The sequence below is a fragment of the Convolutriloba macropyga genome, chromosome 8, assembly GCF_964194025.1.
Source record: "Convolutriloba macropyga chromosome 8, txConMacr16.3, whole genome shotgun sequence".
NCBI classification, from domain to species: domain Eukaryota; kingdom Metazoa; phylum Xenacoelomorpha; order Acoela; family Convolutidae; genus Convolutriloba; species Convolutriloba macropyga.
The window spans coordinates 11,558,040-11,583,691 of record NC_134475.1 but is presented as its reverse complement, the minus strand read 5'-3'; the positions used below and the strand labels follow the sequence as shown (position 1 = coordinate 11,583,691).

Below are 25,652 nucleotides of genomic sequence, written 5' to 3'. Positions count from 1 at the left end.
CTGTAACTAAGTACGCATTTCCAATTCAACATCTCATTATTCACACACATTTTTCAAACTCTAAAATCTGGTGCGCCGAGCAGCAAAAAATTCACACCTTACGAATGTGAGACTTTCTTCCTTTCGTTAACTGTTACCACTATTTTCTTTTTATTTTGTCCCGGAGGGATGAATTTCTTGCTTTGTTTTTGTTGTTATCAATTGTTATTATTCTGATTTCGGACTGCGATGTTCAATTTATTTGTCAGTTGCATTCGTTTATTATTGAAAACGCCAAAAAGAGCGTTGCCCTTATTTGTTTGCCTAAAATGGCTTTTTGGTGAGGCAGATTTTGCCCACACATTGGTACCTGAAGTTTATTGAATTATTGCCGTAGCAGATGTGTCAACAAAACACAATAACTGGATGCAACGAAGCAATACAAGAAGAGAAAGAAAGAAATTCGGGTCAACCAGAGAAGAAGTCATATTTACAAACTGAAAAAACTTTTCAATTTTCTTCAAACTGGGGTGAGATGTAGAAGTGCTACATACAATACAAAACTCAATCATTTTTAGTGCTATCTGATGCAATCCTACTGTGCTTTTGCTGTAGTCTACGTCGACATACTGAATCAACCAATCAGACTATGCCAGCTGGCAAAAAGTATAAACCACCACTATAAAAAGCAGTGAATTTGTAGTAAAAGCACTTTTTCCAACTCTGCGAGGATTTAAACCACTGGCTGGCGATTCAAGCCCAGCAGCAGAGGAATAGCCGCAAACAACAACAAGCTCAGCTGAGCGCGGCGGCTAAATGCTTAGCGATATAGCTCGAGCAGTAAGAGCTAATGCTTAGCTTATTTCCTCACATTAGTAGTACATACAATTATGCGCTATAATAGATAGTGATGACTGTAACTAAGTACGCATTTCCAATTCAACATCTCATTATTCACACACAATTTTCAAACTCTAAAAATATCTGGAAGTTTAAATCACAAAATTGAGTATTTGAAAGTCTGTTAATGCCCAACCCTAAATAATTTTAGCCAACGTAGGTCCCTATTTTTGTTTTTCCCGGGCGAAGGTGTTCAACCGTATTCAAACGTTAAGTGAGAATAACTGTGTAAAGCAATTTCCGCTCTTAAATCAAGGGGAAAAGAGTGTAAAAGTGTAATTTTGAGGAAATTACACTTTCTGTTCACTCTTTACACTCTTTACATTCTTTACTACACTCTTATTACACTCTAAAAAAATACCTATAATTACTACACTATTTAGTGGAATTTTAATAAGGAAAAGAGTGGAAGAGTGTAATTTTAAAGAAATTAAAACTCTTAGAAATACACTACAATTTTAAAGAAATTACACTCTGAGAAATACACTACAATTACACTGTTTTATAGTCCACTTTTTTGAAATTGATCTTTTATTGATCGTCAAAATTAATAGTCTACGGAGCAAGAACACTCATCTGTCAAAAATATGCAACACAAAATGATATGGCTCATATAATGAAAGATATCATGATTTTGTGGTGAAACAGAAGGGACCTCCTGTTGTTTTTGAGTTCAATGTGGAGCAAATAAAACTGCTCGAGCAATGCTGTGCATAGCACAGAATATTCCAAGATACGTCTCAAGTTTGTCAAAACTTTTTCTGTAGTGGGAGAAAAAACTTTTTTGACAATCATTTGTGCGCAGCTCAAGTTCAAGCAGTTTTTCTGTAGCAAAACAGAGTACTGATTTTCTTTATGATGGAATAAAAACCCTTATATGGTTTTGATGGAAAACCCTTATATTGATATAAAAAAGTAAAGTCAAATTCATTGTAAAATAAATAGGAATAAAAGACAGCTTTTCACAGAAACTTTTTTCTGTTTTTGAAATATGACAGACTACCTAGGTCTTCACCCAAGATTTTCTTGAAAATTTTCACAACAAGTTTTCCAAAAAAATAAGAAGTAATCAAATATTAGCTGATGATTATGTCAAGTATCGTCTTTTTGGCAACAAATCTGTTTCAAGTTATTTCCAAGTCAAATGTTTTCTATTGGGACGATTTTCAGTACTGTACAATTTAATTTTAAAAAACTAGAAAAATTTACTCTTCAATGGTTACGTGACTAATCGAAAACAAATTGAAAATTAAGAGTCGAGCTTTTTTTAACTAAATTATATAACGTTTATAAATCTATTAAATCACTCATTCCAGCGCTGTGATTTGATCACTGAATCAATTTGGAGAAATTATGTTTTAATTTCAATCAAACAGAAGTTGACAAAAAGAGTGCAGTGTTAAAAATTTTGCTTCGTTTTTTTTAACTAACTCTTTTGCCTGTTCTTATTGAATATTTTTTCTCGTATTTAATCAGGTCAATCAATTTTTGTTCAAAAAAACCATTATTAACTGAAGGACATGATTCTGACGAGTAATTCAGAAAAAAAATTTCAGGCTCACAAAAAATTAGTACACATTTTTCCATAAAAATTTTTGTTGAATCTGACTGCTGAGCAACATAATATCAACTCAACAGCGAAAGCATAAAAACCATAACAAGTCTACATAGTAAAAGGTGTCAACAAACAATTTATGTTCTTTCATAATGAGGTTGCATGTTCTGTTCTTGAGTTTTCATGAAGAATCATTACTTCTATTCTGCTTTAAAATTGAACCCGAAACTCATAAAGGCGGTGCTGCAAATTATCTCCTAAAAATGGACAAAAACTGACAGAAAAACTTGATCGTCTGCTTCCCCAATAATCTTACTGATTTCAGTTTATTGAAGCTGAAATTTACCAGTGATTTCTTGATGTCGTCCTACATCTTGTTTATGAGAAAATTGACAGCACAAGAGGAGGCCAAAAGAGAATATTACTTTGAAAAACATTTTTTCTGATTAATCTGATTAATCTTTTGATTAATCAGAAACAATCAACATAATCTGTAATTGAAAAAAACCTTTGTCCTAACGAAATTTCTTTTTTTTGTCGTCTGAATGTTCTAACTTACAAAAACGCTGGGGACGTGGCTTTCATGTTTTATTCAAAATTCTAATCTTTTCTTAAGCCTTTTTTCATTGAAGTAACTAGTCTATGATACAATGGCTTAAATTTGCAGACAAAACAGTTTGTTTAAGATGCCAGAGAAACAAGTAACGTGGTGAACAAATTGTTTGAATATTGATTGGTTTTCTCTTGTTCACTAGGAAACTAGAGTTTTCTTACATCAGGAGTAGCGAATTTCTTGGTTTTGATGTGATTTGTTGCATTTATAACCAAATAAAATGACTAAATTGTACGATAAAGTTCTCGAAACACGTAAAAATTCAATGAAAGAGACAGATTTTAAATGTTTTTTTTTGCAATTTTTTGTAATTTTCAGCCTCTTTTTTTCTGTTTTGGCTGCATCGGAAGCCTATTGAGCAACAGAATTACCGAAATACGCACTAAGTGTTAGAAAAGGAACCACAGAGAAAAAAATTATAAAAGTTCTCCTCGCCATCCGCATTACTTTTCTTTTTTCCTTTTCCTTTCTTCCTTGCATTTACATGAACAGGTCCCTTTTTTCAATATGAAATAAGATAAACTTGTATATCTTTATAAAACTCAAAAAAAACTGCAAAGAGCTGCAAAATCTTGTTTCTATTTCTAAATATTATGCTTAAAAAAAGTGAAAATTTGACTGGAGAAAAAATAACTTGCCTCGAATACACTTTCCCCAATCTTGAAAAATTGTTGGCACAATAAATATCCAAACAAGCTGCATGAAAAAAAGGGTAAAAGACCAAATAAGGCTAATAGATGAAAATCATCGTTTTCGGAGCACGTTAATTGATCAGGTAAGTCAGATAGAGACATTTTATAGAGAATTTTGCATTTCAGCTATGAAATCATGATAAAATTGAGAGTTAAAAATTTTTTTGTCGTCTAATTGTTCTATCTTACAAAAACACTAGGGACGTGGCTTTCATGTTTTGTGCCAGTGCCTACTGTATTAGAAAAAAAAAGATTTTGTTAGAAAGAAATTTTGTTTTATCTTTCCATATTCTATTTCAAAATTCTAATCTCTTCTTAAGCCTTTTTCCGTTGATGTATCTAGTCTATGAAACAATGGCTTAAATTTGCACAAAAAATAGTTTGTTCAAGACGCCAGAGAAATAAATAAAAATGGTGAACAAATTGTTTGAACATTGATTGGTTTTCTCTTGTTCACTAAAAATCTAGAGTTTTCTTACATCAGGAGTAGTGATTTTCTTCGTTTTGATGCGATTTGTTGCAATTATAACCAAATAAATTGACTAAAAAGTACTATACAGTTCTCGAAACAGGTAAAAGTTCAATGAAAGAGACAGATTTTATATGTTTTTTTTTGCGATTTTTTGTAATTTTCAGCCTCTTTTTTCTGTTTTGACTGCATCGATAGCCTATTGAGCAACAGAAATACCAAAAAACGCACTAAGTGTTAGAAAAGGAACCACAGAGAAAGAAAATTATAAAAGTTTTCCTCACCATCCGCATTACTTTTCTTTTTTCCTTTTCCTTTCTTCCTTGCATTTACATGAACAGATCCCTTTTTCAATATGAAATAAGATAAACTTGTATATTTTTATAAAACTCACAAAAACTGCAAGGAGTTGCAAAATTTTGTTACTTTTTCTATTTATTATGCGTTAAAAAAAGTGAAAATTTGACTGGAGAAAAAAAACTTGCCTCGCATACACCTTCCCCAATTTTGGAAACTTGTTGGCGCAATAAATATCCATACAAGCTACATGAAAAAATGTAAAAGACCAAATAAGGCTAATAGATAAAAAACGTTTTTTTCAGGGCAAGTTAACTGATCAGGTAAGTCAGATAGAGACATTTTATAGAGAATTTATCCTTTCAGCTATGGAACCATGATGATCAAACTGAGAGTTAAAGTAGCCATTATAATTTTATACCGAGGAAAACGCTGGCCTGAAAAAGAGTTTTAACCAAAATAAATTTCTCGTTTTGACTCCGCAAAAGGAAGCATTATTGCCTCTTAATTATAGGTTTATTCATCTCGAATGAAGTTGCGAAGGCAAGAAAAAGCACAATTGTTGCTATATATTTTAGGGGCAAAAATAAAACAAGGAAAAAATTGCAAGTAACACTAAATTGTAAAGTACCTGCCATGAAGTTCTGCGTCCTCAGACGCTTACATGAATCGCCTAATAGATAATATCCTGAAACATATCATGTTTATCCAGTTTCTTTTGACGTTGACAGTTAAATGGAGCGTCCCGTTGAACATTTTAGCCAAAATTGAAAAAAAAAACGAGAAATACCAAGCAATAGTTTATCTCAATGCTGCTTTTGTGAAACAAAACCTTATGGCTTAAAAGATCATTCTGAGAAAATTCATCTGAATACAGGACAATGTCAAATTTTGTTTCTGCTGTTCACTTTTGATATAGTTTCAGTTTGTTTTGATTAAAAAAGATAAAGCATGAACACAAGGTTTGAAATTTTTTAAGCTAGTGAATTTTCTAGTGTTTTGACTGCACTGATTTTCCTGTCAGAAGCATACGATATCAAATACAAGTTATTTCCGCTTTGAGAGTAAAAAAAATTCACTTTAAAAATCCTAACTTTTCTTAAAATGTTCGCAAAATGTTCACAAATAAAAACAAAAATCGCGTGAACTGATACAAAAAATTGGGAATGACAATGGCGCAGAAAATGAGACTTAATATTTAGACCCAGATTTTGCAAAAAAATGGTCAAAATAAAAAAAACGTATGATGGTAAGTTATTCGGCCTTTATTTGGTCCTCTGACAACTTTTTTAACTCTAACTTTCTTTCTTTTCAAATTTGAGTTAAAGGACAGTTGCCATTTTAGCTGATGATTGATAAACCACAATATCTATTGCAAAGGAATGCGCATCTGCAATGTCAATTAGTGTGTGGACTAGAAATCTAAGGTGGATTATATTCTGGGAATCCAAGATCTTGCGTTGGTCCGCGGACAGTCATGTGAGACATTTTGTTTGTATTTGTGCGCGTATAGTTTGCTGCCTTTATTTATTGCAGAAGAGGATTTTATAACCGAATTCATCATCAGTCCACTCTGACGGCACTTAAGTAGCAAACATTTTAATATAAGGAGAATAAGTACCTCCCGCGAAAGTATTTGTAAAATGGATTGGGGGGTCCTGTAAACGGCATCTAATTTAAGCAAAACACAGCTATTCAGAACAACTCTGGTCGAGAACGAAAATTCATCGGACAAGATTCTTGCAGAAAAAAATGTAATGATTGCAAGATATTGCAAGACAAAGTTAATACTGCGGGCGAAGTTTAATGAGCAGGCGAGGAAAAAACTCCAAAAAAACTCCAATCAAAAATTTGCACGGATAAAACTTTGATTTCAAATCAATGGGATCAATAAATTGCCTCAAAATCTTATATTTAAGGCAAACTTTATCCATCATGAGCAAAATGCAAAATGTTGAAAAAATCATAGGAACAAAATCAAGAAATATTAAACATCAAAAACTTTGATGAAACAGTACAAAAAATGGTTTAGAGAACTGTAAAGAAATCAAAGCAACTTAGAAAATCTCCACAATCGGCTATGCAAAAGAAAAAATAGATGGCATATTGCCAGGAAATAGTTTATTGGACCTGTAGTCATAAAAAATCAATGCAAAGAATTATACCTAAAATAATTTTTGATGAATTAGTTTTTGTTGTAATCCTTTGATATACACTTTTGCTCTGTAAATCTGTCCCCAAATAAGCTCCAAATTCTTAGACAGGGAAATATCAGTTCGAGAGTGAGAAACTCACGAGTGATCAAAAATCTTCACGCAAATAGTTTTAAAAAGTTGCTCCAATAAGTGTGAAAAATGACGTCACGCACTTAACTGAGTCGGAAAACTGCATGAGTGAATGCTTTAAAAATATCTGAACGAAGCGTGACTTCAAAGCTCGTAACACAAAAGTTGCTGACCATTTAGTAGAAGAGCGAAAGAAAAGATCAAAAAACAGTTATGACAGAAGTCGCATGGTTGCGCGTGAATATGAAACCACTATCAAAAGAAGCAAATTTTCGATCTTTACATTTAGAGCAAAAAGAGTTCCACGCCACAAAACCATTCATTTTTTGAAACACTAACTGTTTGGGCGTGACTAAAATCGTCACTTTAATTTTGCTTCAAAAATAATGAGTGCGAACACATCTTGAAAAAGCCCTAATGCAATTCAATATCTTTTAGTTGTAACAAAAAAAACAATAATAGCTCAGCTCAGCTATCGCTTTCGGAGCAATTAAAAAGACTGCTTAAAGATTTTGTTACAGTTTTTCAAATATAATATTTACCTGTTCTGACCAATCTTGCGGTTGCTCTTTTTCAGTTTGCGACACTTCCAAATTTTCACATCCATCATCGGCTGCAACGTTTGGTCCCATTTCATCTGCAACCTCTGGATCCGAATCGACCGTAAGATCTATCAATAAAAAAATAGTTTAACAAATTAGTTAAAGACGTCGGGCGAAAAAAACAATAAAAAACTACTAAAAAAACTATAAAACAGTAGACTCAAAAGTGGGGTAAGGTATCAAGTTAGCCTTTTAGCAGTGAAGCCCTATAGCTTCGTAGTTCTCGCTTTATATAAAAGACTAAAAAAATCGAAAATGACCAAGATAATTGAATTATGACTACCTTCAGATCTTAACAGAGTATTACGTACAATCGATATAGCAATCATACGAAATTCCTTTAATTCATACTGGGTCATATATGATGTGTATGACACCACGGGTGTCTTCATAGAAGATTGATAAACGATGTTTTAGGTTCCATGCACTGATCGTGATACGAAATGCAGAAATGCATATATGCGGTTTCGGGGAAAAAAGCCGCAGAAAAAAGACGCACGGAAATACGCCCCCACATGACTTTGAAAAAACTGCGCATTTAGCGCGTTTGTCCATGCCATGCGGGCCATGGCCATGTCTTAGTGGCCCGTGGGACTTGACACGAAACTACCCTAGACGAACTGGGACGGTTATCTGCTAAGATCTTGCAAGTTTCTTGCAAATAACGGTTATCTGCTAAGACGCAAGATTGCGATGGTTATCTGGTAAGACACTTACAACAATCTTACCAGATAAGCATCGTACTCTTTTATTAGAGAAATCAAAAAACAAGCACTTTTCACTAGAAAACACAAAAAAAGCAAAAAGAAAAGGAAAACACAAGGAGCAGATTTGTGTCTTCCAAAGAAGTTTTATGTAAAAAGATTTTCTTTTTTTTTCAGTACCACTGATATATCACAACCGATAAAATTATCGCGACCAAAATTCAAATTTAAATTGGGGGGTTTACTTCAGTGGGGATTTTTTTCCTTGATGGTTTTTCCTTTTATTCGTCTGAAAACCTATATGATTCTTGTACAACTAATAAGAACTACTAACCCACGCACGCGCTAAAAGTTGAAAATAACTTGTCGATAATCGCTGCAAGTTTGTTCAAACAGTTTATTTGAAGACAAAATGGGTAAAATTGTACCAGGCTCCAAATTGGGGACTTAGAAGCCCGGAGCAACCGAATAAGTGAAAGGGGTAAATCTAATTGAGTGAACTCAATTACGATACAAAGAAATCCTACACACCCGCGAATTTCACAGCCAGAAACCTGGGACACAACGCAAGCTTAATTATAACTACACTGGTTATTCTAGTTATAAACAGTTATAACAAACTGAAAATTTCACAGCTCTAAGGACTGTTGAAGGCTTTGACAAACGTTTTTATCCAAATAAATTCTCCGCAAACTAGTTCTTCAAATTGCCCCGGGGGTAAAAAAGTGGCAGAAAAACGGAAAGATTAAACAAATATAGGTCACAGTACTCAATAAGAGCCAGAGGTAGTCCATTTGTAGAAACAGTGGATTCCAAAAGATTTGTAGATTGAGGGCCATAAAAGTGCTGAAAGAGATCTATTTGATAAGTACAGATTTCCAGGATTCCCAGACCAAACCCTTTCCATTCATTGTGATAAATTTGTTTGATCATATTAGTAAGAGAGTTTGTTGACGCCCACCGTAAAGTTAACCAATGAAATCGATCGTTATATCTGAGCTTTAGATACATTAATGCTAAACCGACATACAAAAACATAAAAATCAAATTTGTAGCGGCACAATTGGTCGCTCGAAAAAAAACAAACAAGACCAAATTTGTGACATTGGTATGCCGTTTAAAAAGAAGACAGTATAATTTGTCAATAATTCAATACAGCAGAAAGTGTTTCAGACAAACTATTGGAGGAGAAAGAAAACTTTTCCGAACAACTTTTTAGCAAAATCAAAACTTTTTAGAAAAAGTGAAAATATAAAACCTGCTTATTATTTTGAATCTTGTTCTACAAAATGATTCAAAATTATCAATTGAGTTTCACTTTAACTCAGCTGTAATCAAAATGGCTTCGACTATTCGTTCAATTGTTATCTTTTGAGGAACTACGTCCTTTTGAAACAATTAATTGTTTTTTTTTTTAAGTGACGCATAGCTCTAGATGCCATTTTGATGTCATTTACATTTGATCACACAATGCACATCATTGTCATTTGATTTCACACTGCGGAAGTTAAACACCACGCCAGCAAAGATGCAGTCCCTTATGAAATTTTTAAGTCAATAGCAGCATGATGGGCCTTAATGGGTAGATATAAAGGTATTTTGATAATTCTCATGAAAAGAGTCGGGATTGGTCGAAAGATAAATAATGAAGAAAAAAAATAATGGAGAACTGTCAACATGTTAAAAGTAAATTGTTATGCCCGCACCTAATACAATCGCTTTTTTCAGAAAAGCATTTTTAGGAGAGCAAAAATGTAGTTCAACCTCCGGCCAATCACCTTAGTGATGAGCGGATTCAAGAATCTTGCAAGATGATTAAAAACTTGCAAGATTCGTGCAAGAATCTTGCAGGATAATTACAGCAAAATTTAAATCATGGTTTAAATGCTTTGGAAAACACCTTTCAAGCAAACTACTGTTTATTAAATAAGTTACAAAACCGAGTTCAATGAAAAAAAAATTAGCCCCGATTCAAAATATCGCACGAATCTTGCATGAAGATTTTGAATTCAGGAAAATTTATTGTTGAATTTTTGGTAGCTAAAACTAACTGAAAACCAAATGAATTGAACTCTTACCAAAATTTTTGATCAGCAGAACTGATTCTAGATGACCTTCTTCTAAACACCTTTTCAATGTGAAGTCTTGCAAGATTCTTGCAAGTTTCGTGCAAGATTTTTTGGATTCAAAAACAACTTTTTGTTTCAGAAACCAACACTCGAAATTTTCTGTTGCTTATCTTATCGGTATTTGAGGATCTTTTTTGTAGTCCTAAAAATTATTCTGATCATTGTTAGGTCTAATTGTCTTCCTAAAAAGAGTAAAAAATCATATTTGAAAAAACCAAAGTCCGTTTTTTAATTGACTTGAGATGGTTTTCAGATGTAGTATTACTCTCTTGTACCTAGCTCTCATTTTCAGCTCGAAGGGTAGCCCCCTGCAGTCAGGTAATTAAAAAAGTGTATTCAAAATCTGGCAAGAATCTTGCTAGCAGGCTTCGAAACTTGCAAGAATCTTGCAAGAATCTTGCAAGAAGTATGTATTCTGTTGCAAGATGGCTTGCAAGATTCTTGCAAACTTTTGAATTTTTTAATCATTGGGGCACCCATAGCATTGCAGCACTACGAAGAAAACTTTTTTATGTTTTAAGACACTTTTTCTTGCCTATTGCCAATTTATTTTACAAACATATTTTGCGCGTACACAATTTTTTTAATGTACTTGCAGGAGGATCAAAAGCTATTTTATTCTACTTACAAGAATGTAGTAAAATAAAAAAAACATTTATATTGCAAGAGGGCACAGTCACTTTGCCCGGATCTCTCGAAGGATTCCTAATTATTTGACAAGATTTTTTTCAAAATAATCTAGCGTTTGAGTTGGGTACTATGGTCCTACCTGTTTCCATTTCGTTCGCTTCACTTTCATTGCATTTCTCCTCTTCTCTTTCCAAGATTTCTTCTCCATCCTCATTTTTTGCTACAATGACACCTTCCTTGACATCAAACTCTGCCTCCTTCAGAGTCTGAAATAAGAAAATGCTATCATGCAGATTCGATTACTGGCGCTGAACCAATTACTATCAAACAAAATAGATAAATCGAGTCTAAATCAATGAAAATAAATTAATGACATTTCACAGAGAATTGAGGAAAAAATTTTGATGGATATATATATTATGAATTTGAATAAACAAGCCCTCTATGCCAACAAGCAGCTTATTACAATTATAATGCACTTCGATAAACATAAACCGACTAACGTTGGACAAATTGCTCTCGAACGACAGGCGGGGCAATTTATTTCAGGAGCTGTAGTCTAGACAAATTTTTCTTTATGGGTGCAAGAAACTCAATTATAACTCATATCAAAAGATTTGGATCTTTTCCGTGTGCCCCCACCCCCCCCCCCGCAGTACGTTATGCATGTGCCATTACATAGCAAATCATTATTAAAAAAATGACATGTGCTTCTGAGGGGAGGGGGGGGGGGGGTTAGTGGGTGCAACATGAACCTATAAGGTGGGGGGGGGCACAAACGGAAAAGATCCCAAATTTGATTAGAAACATGAAAACAAAAGGAGTCAAATAATTGCTTCGCAATTTTTTGAGAGCAATTAAGTCGTAATATTCCGGAGCACAAATCACGCTTGCTTTGGCAGTTTTTATAAACTACACATTGTGTAGGGAAACTTAGTCTAAAAACGGTGGTGGGTTGGATAAAGTGAAGATAGGATATTGCGTTATTTTAACAACAGACTTCGTTTCTGAATGTGCGCATTCATTTCAAATCAGTACCAAATATTAGCATTTTTGCGCTCAACGGGTCTCCAAGATTTAAATCTTTTTTTAATAAGCAGGAGTCAAAGTATCAAAGATACCTAGCTCACATAAGTTCTACCCAAAAAAGTGAGAAAAACTGGTGAAAAAACACAGCTAAATCGCTTTACCAGTCTTAAAATCCTGCACCCTGCAAGTTGAAAACATAAATCTATTAACGTCGGACAAATTGCGCTCAAATAGCAGCCGGGGCAGTTTAATTCAAAGAGGGCTGTGGCCTAGATAATTCTTTATGGGTGCGCAAAAACTCATGATAAATCAGATCATCACATTTGAATAGTAAAATAACAAGAGGACTTAATAAGTGATTCGATATTAGTTCGATTCAAAAGTCTTGCTATAAAAGAGAGATCCCTGCAGGTGGCTTTGCCTAAAAATCTGTATCAGCAGCAGTTCAAAGGTAACAAAAGAAATTTCAAGCTGCATTTATGGGTTCTTCTGGGGCACCCTACACAATTGTTTCACCTAAAAATTGCCAAAGACCTGAGGCGGCCAAGCATTTCTACGCCAAATGGCAATGGTCTTCAAATACTAAGAAGCCAATATGATTTTCAGAAGCTGGAAGAGCATAAAGATCGAAACTGGACAGAACAAAAAATCAAAGGCGAAAAAATAGACTTTGTTTTTAACCCGGGTTGATAACCAAAAGTTTTCTTGGCAACCATATCAAAGCATTGTATGGAGTTTTGGTGGCTTGGTGACAATATAGCTGACCATAAAAAAAGATCATTGCTCAAAAACATCTTAAAACAGCCATGTTTTGCCCTCTGAGTGGAGAAAAACCCTTCGCGACACTTGAAAAAAAATTGAAGTCCATGTTGTCTTGGGAACCATATCCAAGAACATACATATTTATGGCGCCATGTAAAATCAAAAACTTAAAAGTCAAAATATACAAAAAACGAAGTCAGAAACAAAATGACCGTAAAATTTCACGCAAATACATTGTTTCTAGAGTCAAATTGAAAGAGAGTTTTTTGTGTTAAAATTGCTGTATATTGCAGCGGGTGGCTACAGGTTGTTGTGGACTGAGCAATACTGCTTATAAAAAGCAGCTAAAGCTGCCCACTGGGTGCTGCAAACTAAAATGGAGCGTGTATGGACTTATAGGAACCATAAAGGAACCATAAAAGAACCATATAAGTAAGAACCAAATATGGTAACATTTTACCATGAAATGTTAATATGTGTGGAAACGTTTGAGAGTCGTGTGGGTTGTTTGAAGGTGCTCCTGGAACGAGAAAAAAAGAAACTTGAAATCTTGGATGCCATATAATAATCATATACGGAGTCCCTGGCAACCATATCAAGTTCCTATAAGAAACTTTTGTATTGCTTGTATGGAACCATATATGGTTATTGGATATGTTTTCCAAGAAAAGTCAACCCGGGAACCCAATCAGGAGCTTGACGAGTTGTAGCAACAACACCAGCTGAGTTAAACACAAGCAAAATTCAATCAAACGCTCAAGAGTTTATTTAGTTGTACATGCCAATTGATTCTGTGCCGAATTCATTTCTATTCTATCCCCCCAGCTTAGTTGAAATTTAATTTATACGCCATCAAGTCGCACGTACAGTCTTTTACATAGTATAACATGCTCAATGACAACGCATAAAATGTAATGGGAGTGGCAAAAAACACTAGGGGCCAAAACAGGATACATCCTTGACATCCACCAACTGTAAAAGGAGGACAACCCCCAAAATATGACACAGTACGCGGAAGAATTGCGTCGACTTTCTCTGAGGCAAACGTAAATAGGATCTACTCTGCCTCCCCAGCTTACTGGGCTTATATCATTTACGTCCCCGCCAGGGCGAACCTGCAAGGTGCACTTGCTCCAAGGTAACGTGCCATATAACAGCACATAAACTGTATTGAGAAGCATAAAACACTGAGGGGCGAAAGGGCGGGGACAAAATAGATGGACACAACCAATGACAAGCAAGAGATTTCTCATTGAGGAAACAGGCATTAGCTGTTTTTTGGCATAATTGTGAACACTTTCATTATACTGCAAGTCAAATGCTTTTCAACTCTAATTTAAATTCCGTTAAAAAACTGAACATGCTTTTGACGCAGCAGAGGTGCGGACTATGTACATGTAACCAATTGATCTGAAGAACTGATTTTTTGTTGTATTTCCCACCAAACTGGTGCATGTTCACTTGTCAACCTCCAAGACCCTCTGTAAGATATTTGCTCTTGACGGTTAGTTTTTTTATTGAAGCCAATAGAATATTTCCATCTGAGTGTCATCCAGTGCCATTAGCAAAATAGGTCTGCCATTATTGCTAGTTGCAATCTGAGGAACGGCTATGATGCTCCTAAGCTTCGACTCCAATTTATATTCCAATTTTTCTGTAGTAAAGTAGCCCAATAAAAGAAGAACTTTGGAGTAAAATTGTGTCAGCGATAGGACAAAACAAGCGATCAGGCAATTTATTTCGTAATAAGCCATAATCACAACAAAATACGCTTCTTTTTAATAAGCATGAGTTGGTATATAAGTAGGAATAGAATTATAACATAGATGGCAGATTGCCAGAAAATAGCCGCAATAGCTTCGTAGATCTGCAACCTAAAAAAAAACAGTAAGAAAGACAGAACAAAAAAATTCGTCTTTTCCTTGAAGGCTGAAATGTTATATTTTGATTAAAAATCTGTATAAAGTTTTGCTGCCTCTATTAGCTGCTCTCAAATAGCCTTCACTTAGAGTGACACACACCCATTTGACCTTAACTCTTCGAATTAAAGTAAATAAAAGTCAATTTCAAAGTGAGGAAGTCATTTTTGTGAGTGGGGTAAGTCAAGTGTGACCAAAAATTTAATCTCACGAATGAACAAAAAAACTCGCTCCACTAAGAGCGAGAAATGACGTCACACACGCACTTCAGTTGAAATTGCATGAACGAATGAACAAAAAGCAGATTTGAAGTGGTTGTGAAGTCATATGGTCGTAACGAAAATCGCGACGACGAAACAAAAAAACATAGCAGGACAAATCCTGACGTACAATTCCAAGAATTATCATTGACTAAACAGAAAACTAGACCTAAAACGGACTATGAATAGATTGGGAAAACCATTTGGAAAAAAATCCGATCCAAAAAAAATTGAAAAAACAGTAGAAATCAGAGTGAAATTGCCGCATGTGAACAAACGGTGGACTCGATATTTGAAATTTTTTGAGAGCAATTAAATTGTATTTTTTAAAGCCCAAATTAGCTCAATTAATTAAAAGAATAGCTCACACAGCATATATTAGAATAATTAGATGTTACTGCCAAAATCAGGATTGAACAGCCGAGGGCTTGAACCTTTTTTATGTTCGAATGTAATTTGCAACCATAACATAATTCCGACATCCGTGCTTTGGCAAGGTCCAGCAGCTACAAAGTGAGTAGCTAAAACTGCACAATTTTACAATTGTTACTAAGTTGGGGTAACTGACCAACCTGAGCTTCAGTGTCTTCCGGAGAAAACGCAAAATTGAAAAGTGCACTGGCATTCTGAGCCGTTCTTGAAACTCCGATAGAACCAGTTTGGTCAGGTTCCTCAGCCTGGTGTTCTGCAGCCGCCTCTTCTATAGCCTGTTTGACAGCCTCTTGAAGATACAAGTGAGATTTTATGTGAGGTCTCACAGACACATTTTGTTCACGCAAGTCAAGCAACACGTTTCCGAAACCACCGCCTGCATCTGGGTCCACCTATATCAACAAAACAGTTAATCTGAGTTTTATTTTTAGCGGTTTTTCTGTCATTTTGCGGTTTTTTTGGGCTGCTTAAGCAAAAACTTCGCTCATCGTTGAGATCCATTGCTTTTATTGAGGATTTTATTGACGTTTATAGGATTAAAAAAAAAACATTTACTGCCAATATATTTTAGATTTGATGTTGTTAAACAGAATTTTTGTAAAAAAAAATTGATTTAAAAAAATAAGAAGCTTGAATAACTTTATCAATTTCTCGCTGCTCTTTATTTTTTTTAAAATAGATAAATTTTTGAGCCTATTATGGCTTCCATTTTGTTTTGTGAGCATTTTTGTTAACTTTATTTGATTCAGGAAAGGTTTTATTTTTAATGTCCACTTATAGTATTGGACGAAATAATCGATTTTTTTGTAAATAGATCATATATAGCTTGAGGATGGTTGTTCTTGAGGCGGTTTCATTATGTAGTTGTGTTAGAAAGTGTTGGTTTTGACACAAAAAAAGCAATACTTTCGAGTCGTTTCTTCAAAAAAAACTTTGAGTCGTTTCTGGAAATCAACCGTCAAGGTTGTTTCAAAATATGTTTGCATATTCTAGATTGATTTTTGAAGTCAAATAGAAAAACTGCTTTGATTACGCCGCAACAAGAAGTGGAACAAAAAAACAAATTTGCGGCACGAATATTATTCACTCTGTTCTTGAATTAAAGTGACGAAATGGTGTCTGAACGAAAATTAGCTTTCTGAATTGTTATTTTTGTCCACATGCGACGATTCGATTTGGGTTTTACTGTTTCTTAAGCTTCCTATTCGTTTCCAGTGTCTAGTTTTGTGCTTAGTAAATGAATATTCTTTTACTTGTAAATCAGGATTTGTCTTGCTATGTTATTTGGTTTCCGGTGCTTTTTTGCAAGTAACAAAACTTGAGCAATAAAATAGTGAGAAATTTTGCAACACAAATTTATATGACAACAATAACACTGCTCTGCGATTAAACGTTATAATCGACCAGGCTTGTTCGACAAGACAAGCGAAGGAAGTAATTACGGATTACAAGGTTTTGAAAACCATCACGTCCAAAAATATGTCCTAAGTTATGATTTGATCTCTTCATGATTTGACTAACTGAGAATTCTGATTAACAAAGGTTTTTTAAAAGAAGTCTAGCGAAAAAATGTATCACTTTGATAACGAAAAAAGAAATAATTTTTTGATGTTGAACAAATATAATAATTGTTCCGACCCCACTTGTGGGGGAAGGAACTATATACTCAAATGGTTTTTTTTTTTTGTTCAGTGAATTTTGGCCGATCGATATATTCGTCGTAGAGAAATGTGAGTGGTATCATTAAAAAGCTGGTCCAGCTTAGAATTCAAAAGTAAAAAGATTTTTTTGAATTTCGTTTTTTTCGAGGAGTTATCGAGGATTGAAGTTTTGTGTGAACAATGGGATCTTTAGCATGATTGTTCACTTTTAGTACAATTTTCTTCAAACTAAGATCTTTTTTACGAAAACATTAATTCAAATTTCTATAAAAAGAATAAATTTTGAGTTCGTAAAAGTTGAATGCAAGGCGATAGAAAGACTAGTTCTGGTCTCATAGGGAAGTTCACTATCAAAAAAAAATCGAACTCTAATTGAGAGCCCTTTTTTTAATAAAACTTTTCTCTTTTTTGCTTTTTTAAGTCACCTAGAGACAAGTCACATTTTATATCGACGTTCTATTAATGACAAAACTCCTTTATAGTCGAATGAAGCGCAATGAACAAAAAACGTCGTTTTCAAGGAATTGCTCATGTTTTTTTTTGGCTTCGATTCTGAGTTTTCGTAATTTTGAATGAAATTTTGAATTTCTTTTTGAAGTTTTACTATTTTTTTGGAGTCCTATGGTAGGGATTCATTGACTAACAGTGCAATATGTTCCATAATGAGCATTAAGTGAACATGTCTATTTCATTGAGGGGGCGGCTAATGGCTGTTAAGACTTAAAAAATAATTTTTCGAATTTTTTTTTGAATATTAAAAAATCATAATCTTATTATAGTGAATTGTAAGTCAGTCCAGGGGTGAGAGCACCCTCTTCCTTCCTACTGCAACCAAAATTAAACTGGTTAGCGGTTTTATCTTCTATCTATTGGTTATATGACTTCAATGACAAAAAATTTCAATTTTTTAAAATTTTTTTTGGATTTTTACGTATTATTGGTTACTTTTGAAATCTTATCACATTATCCAAATATTGACAGTTCCCATTAGCTTAAAAACGATGTTCTGTGGATGACCAATAAAAATTTTAAACAAAAATTTATGGTTTAAATGGCTTCGACACGTTCTTCTTGCACTTTTCTACTGATTTTTTGGTTTTCTCCTGTTTTTTTTTGTTGTTTTAATAGTCATTATACTTACTGTGATCTCATAATGAATAGCTATGCATGACAAACATAAATGTACTGCCACCGGGGCATCTTTGAGCGTTTTTATTGACTTCCGTTGAAAGCTATTGAATTTAATGTCTGTTAAAATAAAAATCATTTTTCGAAAATTTTATTTGAACAATAACAATTCCTAAATTTTTCTTGAACTGTTAGTGAGTTTCAGTATTGACTGGACCCACTTGCTTTTTACTGCGACTAAAATTATTCTGTTTAGCTGTTTTATCTTCTAGCTATTGGTTATATGACTTCAATGACAAAGATTTCAATTTTTTTTAATTTTTTTTTGGATTTTTTGAATTATTGGTCACTTTTGAACTCTTTATCACATTATCCAAAGATTATTGTAATCCAATTGGCTTAGAGAGGACGTTCAGTGGATCACAGAGAAAGTTTTCAGAGAATAGCTAATGGTTTAATTGTCTTCGACACTTTCTTCTCGCATTTTTCTGCTGAATTTTAGTTTTTGCTGTTTTTGTTATTGTTTTCTGTCATAAGACTTATTGTGATGTCTTTTTAACTATTTATGCATGACAGACATCATTTTCCTCCCTATGGGTTATATCTGAGCATCGTCATTGAGCTCCGATGAAAGATTGAGTTTACTGGCTGTTAAGGGTTTAAAAATAATTTTTCGAAACTTTTTTGAAATTCAACCATTCCTAATTTTTTTTCGTGAATACTCTTGGTCATTGTTGGTTCTAACAGAATCCATTTCCGTTCTACTATAGCCAAAATTAATCTGGTTAGCGGTTTTATCTTCTACCTATTAGTTTTAAAACATCAATGCCACGAGAATTCATATTTTTTTTGGGTACTTTATTTTGTTTTTCGATCCTTTTGAAATCTTATCACATCATCTTACTGCTGAGAGTCCCTATTGGTTTAGGGAAGAAGTTCAACGGATCATAAATAAAGTTTTCAGGGAAGAGCTTATGATTTGAGTTGCTTCGACATTTTCTTCAGGCACTTTTCTACTGAATTTGTGGTTTTTGCCTCTCTCTGTTGTTGTTTTCATAGTCATTAACTTGTTGTAAGGTCTTATTGATGAAATACGATTGGCAAAAAAACTTATTGTCCCCTCGAGGCATCATTTATTGTATATACTGGCTTCCGTTGAAGGCTAATGAATTTAATGGCGTTGATAATACGTGTTTTCCCGCAATTTTCGTGCGTCTAATGTATTTGTTTATATTTGTTGATTTTTTGAAATTATATTGATAAAAAAGGTTTTCCCATTGCTCCTGAAAAATTAATTTAAAATTGAAGAGTGTTTAGTGAAAAGTTCATTTTTTTAATGCCTTCGACCCTTTTGTCGCTCAATTTTTTTTCCTGAACTCGCTGTTTTTGTTCTTTAGGTAGCCGTAAATTGCTCACAGATCTCATAGGCTTGTAATTGAGGACTGAATGAATGATGTTGCTCGAAACATTCAGTATATAGCGAATAGGTTCCTTTCGTCAAATTTAACTTCTATTCATCAATCAGATGTCCCATCGAATTTCGTGTATTTCAAGAAATAACATATATATTGATATTATGTGCCACTGTTGTTTCGTTTTTCTGAACGTTTATTGAATGGCCATTTTTTGCGTTTCTTTTTCTCTTCCTTCAGAACAATCGCGTAATAACAGATCCCAATGGTTTTTAAATGTGGCCCAAGTAAACTTATTTAATCTTTCAGTATAAATCCTTCAACTGAAATAGCAGAAATAACAACTGAATTAAAAATACATATTCAGATGATAGGTATTGATTTTAATGGTAGCAAAGGTTTGCGTTTTCGCAAATCATTTGTAATTTTTTGAGTTTCTCTTTAGTTTGTTTCTATGGCATAGTCTGACCACAGACGGGTGCTTTTGGTTTTGTAATGACTTTTTAGTAATTTATCAAGGATTTTTTTATTAAAAACCAATGTTTTTTAAGATTTTTGAATTTTCTTGGTGCAATAAATGTTGATTAATTTTTAAGTTTCGCCTCACTGTTCGTTCTTTTTGTCGGCTTGTTACCTAGTCTCGTTAAGAAAACTTTTCATCTGCTGTATAGTTAGTAAAAGGTAAACTTGTGTAGTTAAGGTTTTATCTGACTGCATTTTGACGTTGTTACCAGGTGCTTTTAAATTTAGATATTCATTTTTTGCCGCCAAAATTTTGTTGGTGCTATTTTTTTTCTAGTCTCTTCAATGTCAGGTCACGTTGGTGCTGTAATGAAGCATGGCATTAGTAATTCAATTAGTAGATAGAATGTGTAACGATTGTTTTAAACTCAAACATCTATTTTTGTTATCTCTTGATTTGGTTGACATTTTAGTCAAAAATGTAGATGAGCTCGGGTCGGAACATCATGTGCGAACGCACATTAACGAGCCGCCTTGTTAGAAAGTATAAATTATAATAACATAATTGGAGTATTGATATAATGTACTTCTCAAGCCTTATTATACTGGACATATGCACAAATCAATTTATTGTGTAAGATCAACCGAGTGTGAATTTTTATCAAGTGACTAAAACAATCGTGTATACAGTACTGCGCCTTTTATAGTCATTAAAGAAACAAAAGAATCTCATGAACTTGCTAAGAATATACCCCATCTTCCAGTATAAACAAGGTTTACCTTAATTTTTCAGGTAATTTTACATGAAAATTCTCTACCTGAACAGGTTCAGGTAGTTTTGCTTCGCTGAACTTTACCTTAACACACCTGAACTTACCTGAACTTTATGTAATGTGTAAGACGCGACAAAGTGACCTACAAACCTTTAGTCAGGCCATGCATGTATTATCTGTGATAAATGTTGTGATAAGTCTATGAAAAACATGTCTCATATTACACGATAAAAGTTCAAAGTCAATCGTGTACAATACTGAGCTACTGACCACTTTTCCCAGTGCCAGCGAAGTGATCCGGGCGTTAATTTCAGCCGGAACGTCCAGCATATTGTCATTGATTCCGTCATCGTTCTCATCTATGGTTTCATCTCCAATTTCTGGTCTTTCATATTCCACAGTAGAGCCGGAAGAGCGAAGAGACGGATATTCCAATGTTGATGCTAGCGTCACAGTAAAGTCTATGTGATATGCACTATCTTCTTCATATTCTTTATCGTTTTCATCACTTTTGATCTCCGAAACTTTCTGTAGAAAAATAATTTAATTTGACAATTTTTCAAAAAGTCACAGCATGTCAAAATTGATACATATAACCCAATATTACTAGAATATACATAAATCCATACATCAAAACTATGGTCTACATTACGCAACGAAACGCACATTTTTTTCGTGCAAATTTACTCGAAAATGTGTGAAACTCTTTTCAACGAGAGCTGAAGCAACGCACGAATTGGGCGGTTACATGACATTATACTGGATGGGCCAACATACACAATGCCATTCGTTTTTAGACGAAACAATCGTAGACAAACAGGTCCCAGAAAAAAATCCATAAAAAGCAAAACAAAATAGTCTCAAATAAACATCGAAACAATTGTAAACATAATCTACAAACCATTAACAAACATAATCGTTGATTTAGAATTCTGTATGCCTTCTTTTTCCAATTGATGAGAATTAAGACCAAAAACTTGGTAAAAAAGACATCATTTGGTTAAAAACTATGTTGTCAGCAGCTTATGATACTTGCCCAATGACATACAATCATAAAACAAACATAAAAATTTTCTTTGTTAATTGGTGTGCGTATTTTAAATTCTATGTTTAGTTGCGACTATTTTTTCTCGGACTGTTTTGTATGTGAATGCTTTGTCTGTTCGCCAATGCCAATATATAAAGTTTATTTTGTTTGATCTTTTCGCTCAATAGCCCTAATACAAATTAGTAGTCAGTATTACCAGCATGATTTTATCAAACTTAAAAGAATAATTTTATTGTATGTTTTATTTAGAAAGCTTCACACCAAGTCCCGCACGTTGCTGACAAAAGGCTAGTTGAACTTTTCTTGCATTTAAAGTTTGATTATTGCGTTAACCGTAGTTATTTAGATAAAAATTTTGTCACATTGGGTAATTGAGCAGTGAGTCTTTTTGTCCGGCCAACTAATAAGACATAAAGCAAGGAAAACAGAATTTGTAACTAAACACATAAAAGCCTTCGAATTCCGTATTTGGAAAAATAAATAACAAATCATCGCAAACCAATAAAATGACTGTTAAAAAAAGCTTTATTTTAACGTTGAATATTTATCAATTGAAGCGGTTGGAGAAAATATAATGAGACTAGTGGTAGCAGTTGTCACTGTTGTCTACAAAATCCCCAATGGATAAATTCTGCAGCATAAAGTAAGAAGAGTCAGACTGAAAAAAGTAGAACTTTAAAAATTAAACCCAGAGTTAAAGAGTACATGTGTCATAGGTCGCGGTAGCCTTTGATAATCGGCTGATCGTCAATAAAATTCATTTACTCATCATCCGCAACAAAAAAACAATAGACCATAGAAAATACAATTGGGAAAAAGCAAAAATTCAAACAAAAACTTGGAGGCTCTGAAAACTAAAGTCAAAATGTCAAAATAGCTATAGAATTCAAAATTTGATCCAAAATAATTCAATAAGATAATGTAATTGTAAAAATCTTTCCTAACGAATTGACTGAAGTGTCATCATCAATAGTATTATTTGGAAAAGCTGGGAAGATTGTCATTGAAATGTTACTAAGACATCCACAATTTTGACATAATGCAAATTCAAAAAATTAAAAAGAAGTCATACTAAGCAGCTATGTCATGCTTTTTTCTTTTCATAAAGAGGGTCGTAAAAAATCACAAGTAAAGCTCGTTTCAGAGGCTCAAAGTATTTAAAATGGTATGATTTGCAAATCACACAATAGAGTTTGACCCTATGCTGCTGGTTTTGCCTGCCTTCATTTAAATCAAAACACAAAAATACAAAATTTTTTTGAACATTTACCCCAGTTTTGCAAAAAAAACTCATCAGTTCTGGTTCGCGAAAATTTTGAAAATGAAAATCTGTTGCAGCAGCCTTATGGCCGGATTTAATTTGGGCTTCGAAAGTATTTGTGTTTTCTACAGGTAAAGTTTCAGTTATCATGTAATTGTAAAACGTAAAAGCGTGTGTAGACATGCTTTCGATTTCACGCGTTCATCAAGAATGGAGTCAGTAACGTTTCTGATGAATATTCAGTTAATATTCACTACAGTCACCCAATTACAGCAGCATGCACTTTATTGTTACAGCGCAACCAATTTAAATAGCCAGATAGATCATCAAGAAAAATTTCTGCGTTTGGCTCAGCCGAAAAATAGTTCAGGTTGATTAGCAGCTTGATTTTTTGTTGTTGTCGACACTCAAAAGTGTTTGATAGAGCTTGCTATATGTTCCCTACGCATGATAAATTGAATGCGCTTTCCTAGCATTTCTTACCTAGCTTGATTTTACTGATATCAGAGCTTCGATAATATTGGAAGCATCTATAATTGTCCACATTAAACCCCATAAGAGAGCTGGGATCTCTCTCTCTTGTTTGTGTCCCACTTTAAGCTTAGTCGGTGCATTATTTCCACCTCCAGACGCACGCCCGTTTACGATTTGATTTACTGTGTAATTACACATGCTTTGTAACTGCGGGTGCATAACGTACTGGGGGGGGGGGGGGGGGCACAAACGGAAAAGATCTGAGAGCTGAGATTTTGTTTTCAGTGAAGCCCCGAATGAGATCTTTGAGTGTTTCTGTTTTTTCCCAACTCTTTGAGGGAAAGAATTAGATGACGAAGAACTAGTGCATTTTGTTGTTTTCATTAAAACTTTCTCAACACAGTTTAAATTTACGACGAGCTGGATTTGGTTCATTATTTGCACAACAAAAAAGTTAGGGTAGCAAATTAAAAACTTAATTTAAGAATTTAACTTAGGGTAGTTAAAATTTAAAGGAATATAACATGAACGAACTAATAGCGGACAAATTGCTCTCGAACGCACTTAAGTAGGGGCTAGAGAAATTTTCATGATGGAAAAGCTTCTAACTGGTGAGGGATTCGAACCCACTACTCTCCTAACAGCCTCTTGGACATTAACCCCTACGCTATACGGGCTCTGTTCGGTCATCGACACACTTTTCTTTATTTCGGAAACAGGGTTAATTTCTGAATTCACGCAATTCAAATCCCTCAAAAAATTAAAAAGTCAAGCGTGAAAAGATTTCTCAAGTAATGAAATAGAAAGAATGTTTCAGAAAATGGTCCGGCAAAATTAACGCCATACTTTACAATAGTTTACAATAATTGCTTCAAACTTATTCGAGAACAATTAAAAATGACACATGACTAAGTTTGACCGTTATTAACAAGCACCGTAAGCTACCGTGTTTCCATGCATTCTGCCATATGGGTATACCTCTATAATCTTTCTATATTATATGATATTTGTTAATGGGGATCAGACCATTGAATCTTAGTTATAATGTTCGTCCCGCGGGAACTGTATACCTTTGAAAATATCGAAATATCTTACACTTGAATACTTTTTTGTATATACATACATTAGTGAAATACCCGCTATTATTATTATTTCAATAACTAGAATTGACTGCTTTACGAAGTTTCTTGTTTCCGTTACACGTCAATTTGAGTATGTGAATTTTGTGTGAACAAAAAGGCTGTTTACAAAAAAAAGGTGTGAACAAAAGCGCTGTTAACAAAAAAGGTGTGAACCAAAAAGCGGTTATCAAAAAAAAGCTCTGAACAAAGATGTGAACAAGACAGCTGTAAGAAGCAAACTCACCTTTTTATCTTTAGAAATAGTTGAATAAATCGTTTCTTTTGTATCTTCAATTTTCTCTTTGTTCTCGTCATGAGTTGCCATTTCACTTTTGCGCGAAGAGTCACCTTCCGCTACTGGCTCCTTCTCAACTTCTTCTGTTGCTTCTCCCTTATTTGCTTCCAAGTCAGTGGTAACTGCTACATCATCGTTTTGCACTTCCGCATTTTCGTCATCAGGAGAACTTCGCGCCAGACTGTTGTACTAAAAATTGATCGACCACTGGTAACCTTATCAATCGGGTTCGAACATTTCGTTGCCAAAAGCACATATGCCTGGGTATATAAACTGAGCACTATCGCTGTTTTCCGCGCACATGTATTAACATCAGAAAGTAAACGCGTGCCCGGGTTGGAGTCCCAGTTAATCTCATCGATAGATCAAAGAATTTTCATAAAAAGTCCATCGATGGCTCATCGATGGTTCATTACCACTTTTTCTCTGATCATAGAAAATCCATCGATGGCAAAGCTCTGATTTTTACTGGATCATAGAAATTCCATCGATGGGATTTCACTGGATTATAGAAAATCCATCAACGGGATTTCACTGGGTCATAGAAAATCCATCAACGGGATTTCACTGGGTCATAGAAAATCCATCGATGGGATTTCTCTAGATCATAGAAAATCCATCGATGTGATTTCAATGGATCATAGAAAATCCATCGATGGGGTTTCTCTGGATCATAAAAAATCCATCGATGTGATTTCTCTGGATCAAAGAAAATCCATCGATGGGATTTATCTGGATCATAGAAAATGCCTCAATGAGA

General features: G+C 34.1%; 1 protein-coding gene across 2 annotated transcripts in view; it reads right to left on the bottom strand.

Annotated features, from left to right (window-relative positions):
- Positions 1–25,652, bottom strand: part of LOC142344461 (uncharacterized) — a 94,369-nt gene that overhangs the window by 40,071 nt on the left and 28,646 nt on the right. For both annotated transcript variants that reach the window (XM_075396120.1, XM_075396121.1), the window contains exons 5-9: positions 24,842–25,081; positions 20,964–21,221; positions 15,398–15,649; positions 10,995–11,121; positions 7,333–7,460 (exon numbers count right to left, since the gene is read on the bottom strand). In XM_075396120.1, the coding sequence (XP_075252235.1) occupies positions 7,333–7,460; positions 10,995–11,121; positions 15,398–15,649; positions 20,964–21,221; positions 24,842–25,081 (1,005 nt within the window). The remainder of the gene's footprint in view (positions 1–7,332; positions 7,461–10,994; positions 11,122–15,397; positions 15,650–20,963; positions 21,222–24,841; positions 25,082–25,652) is intronic.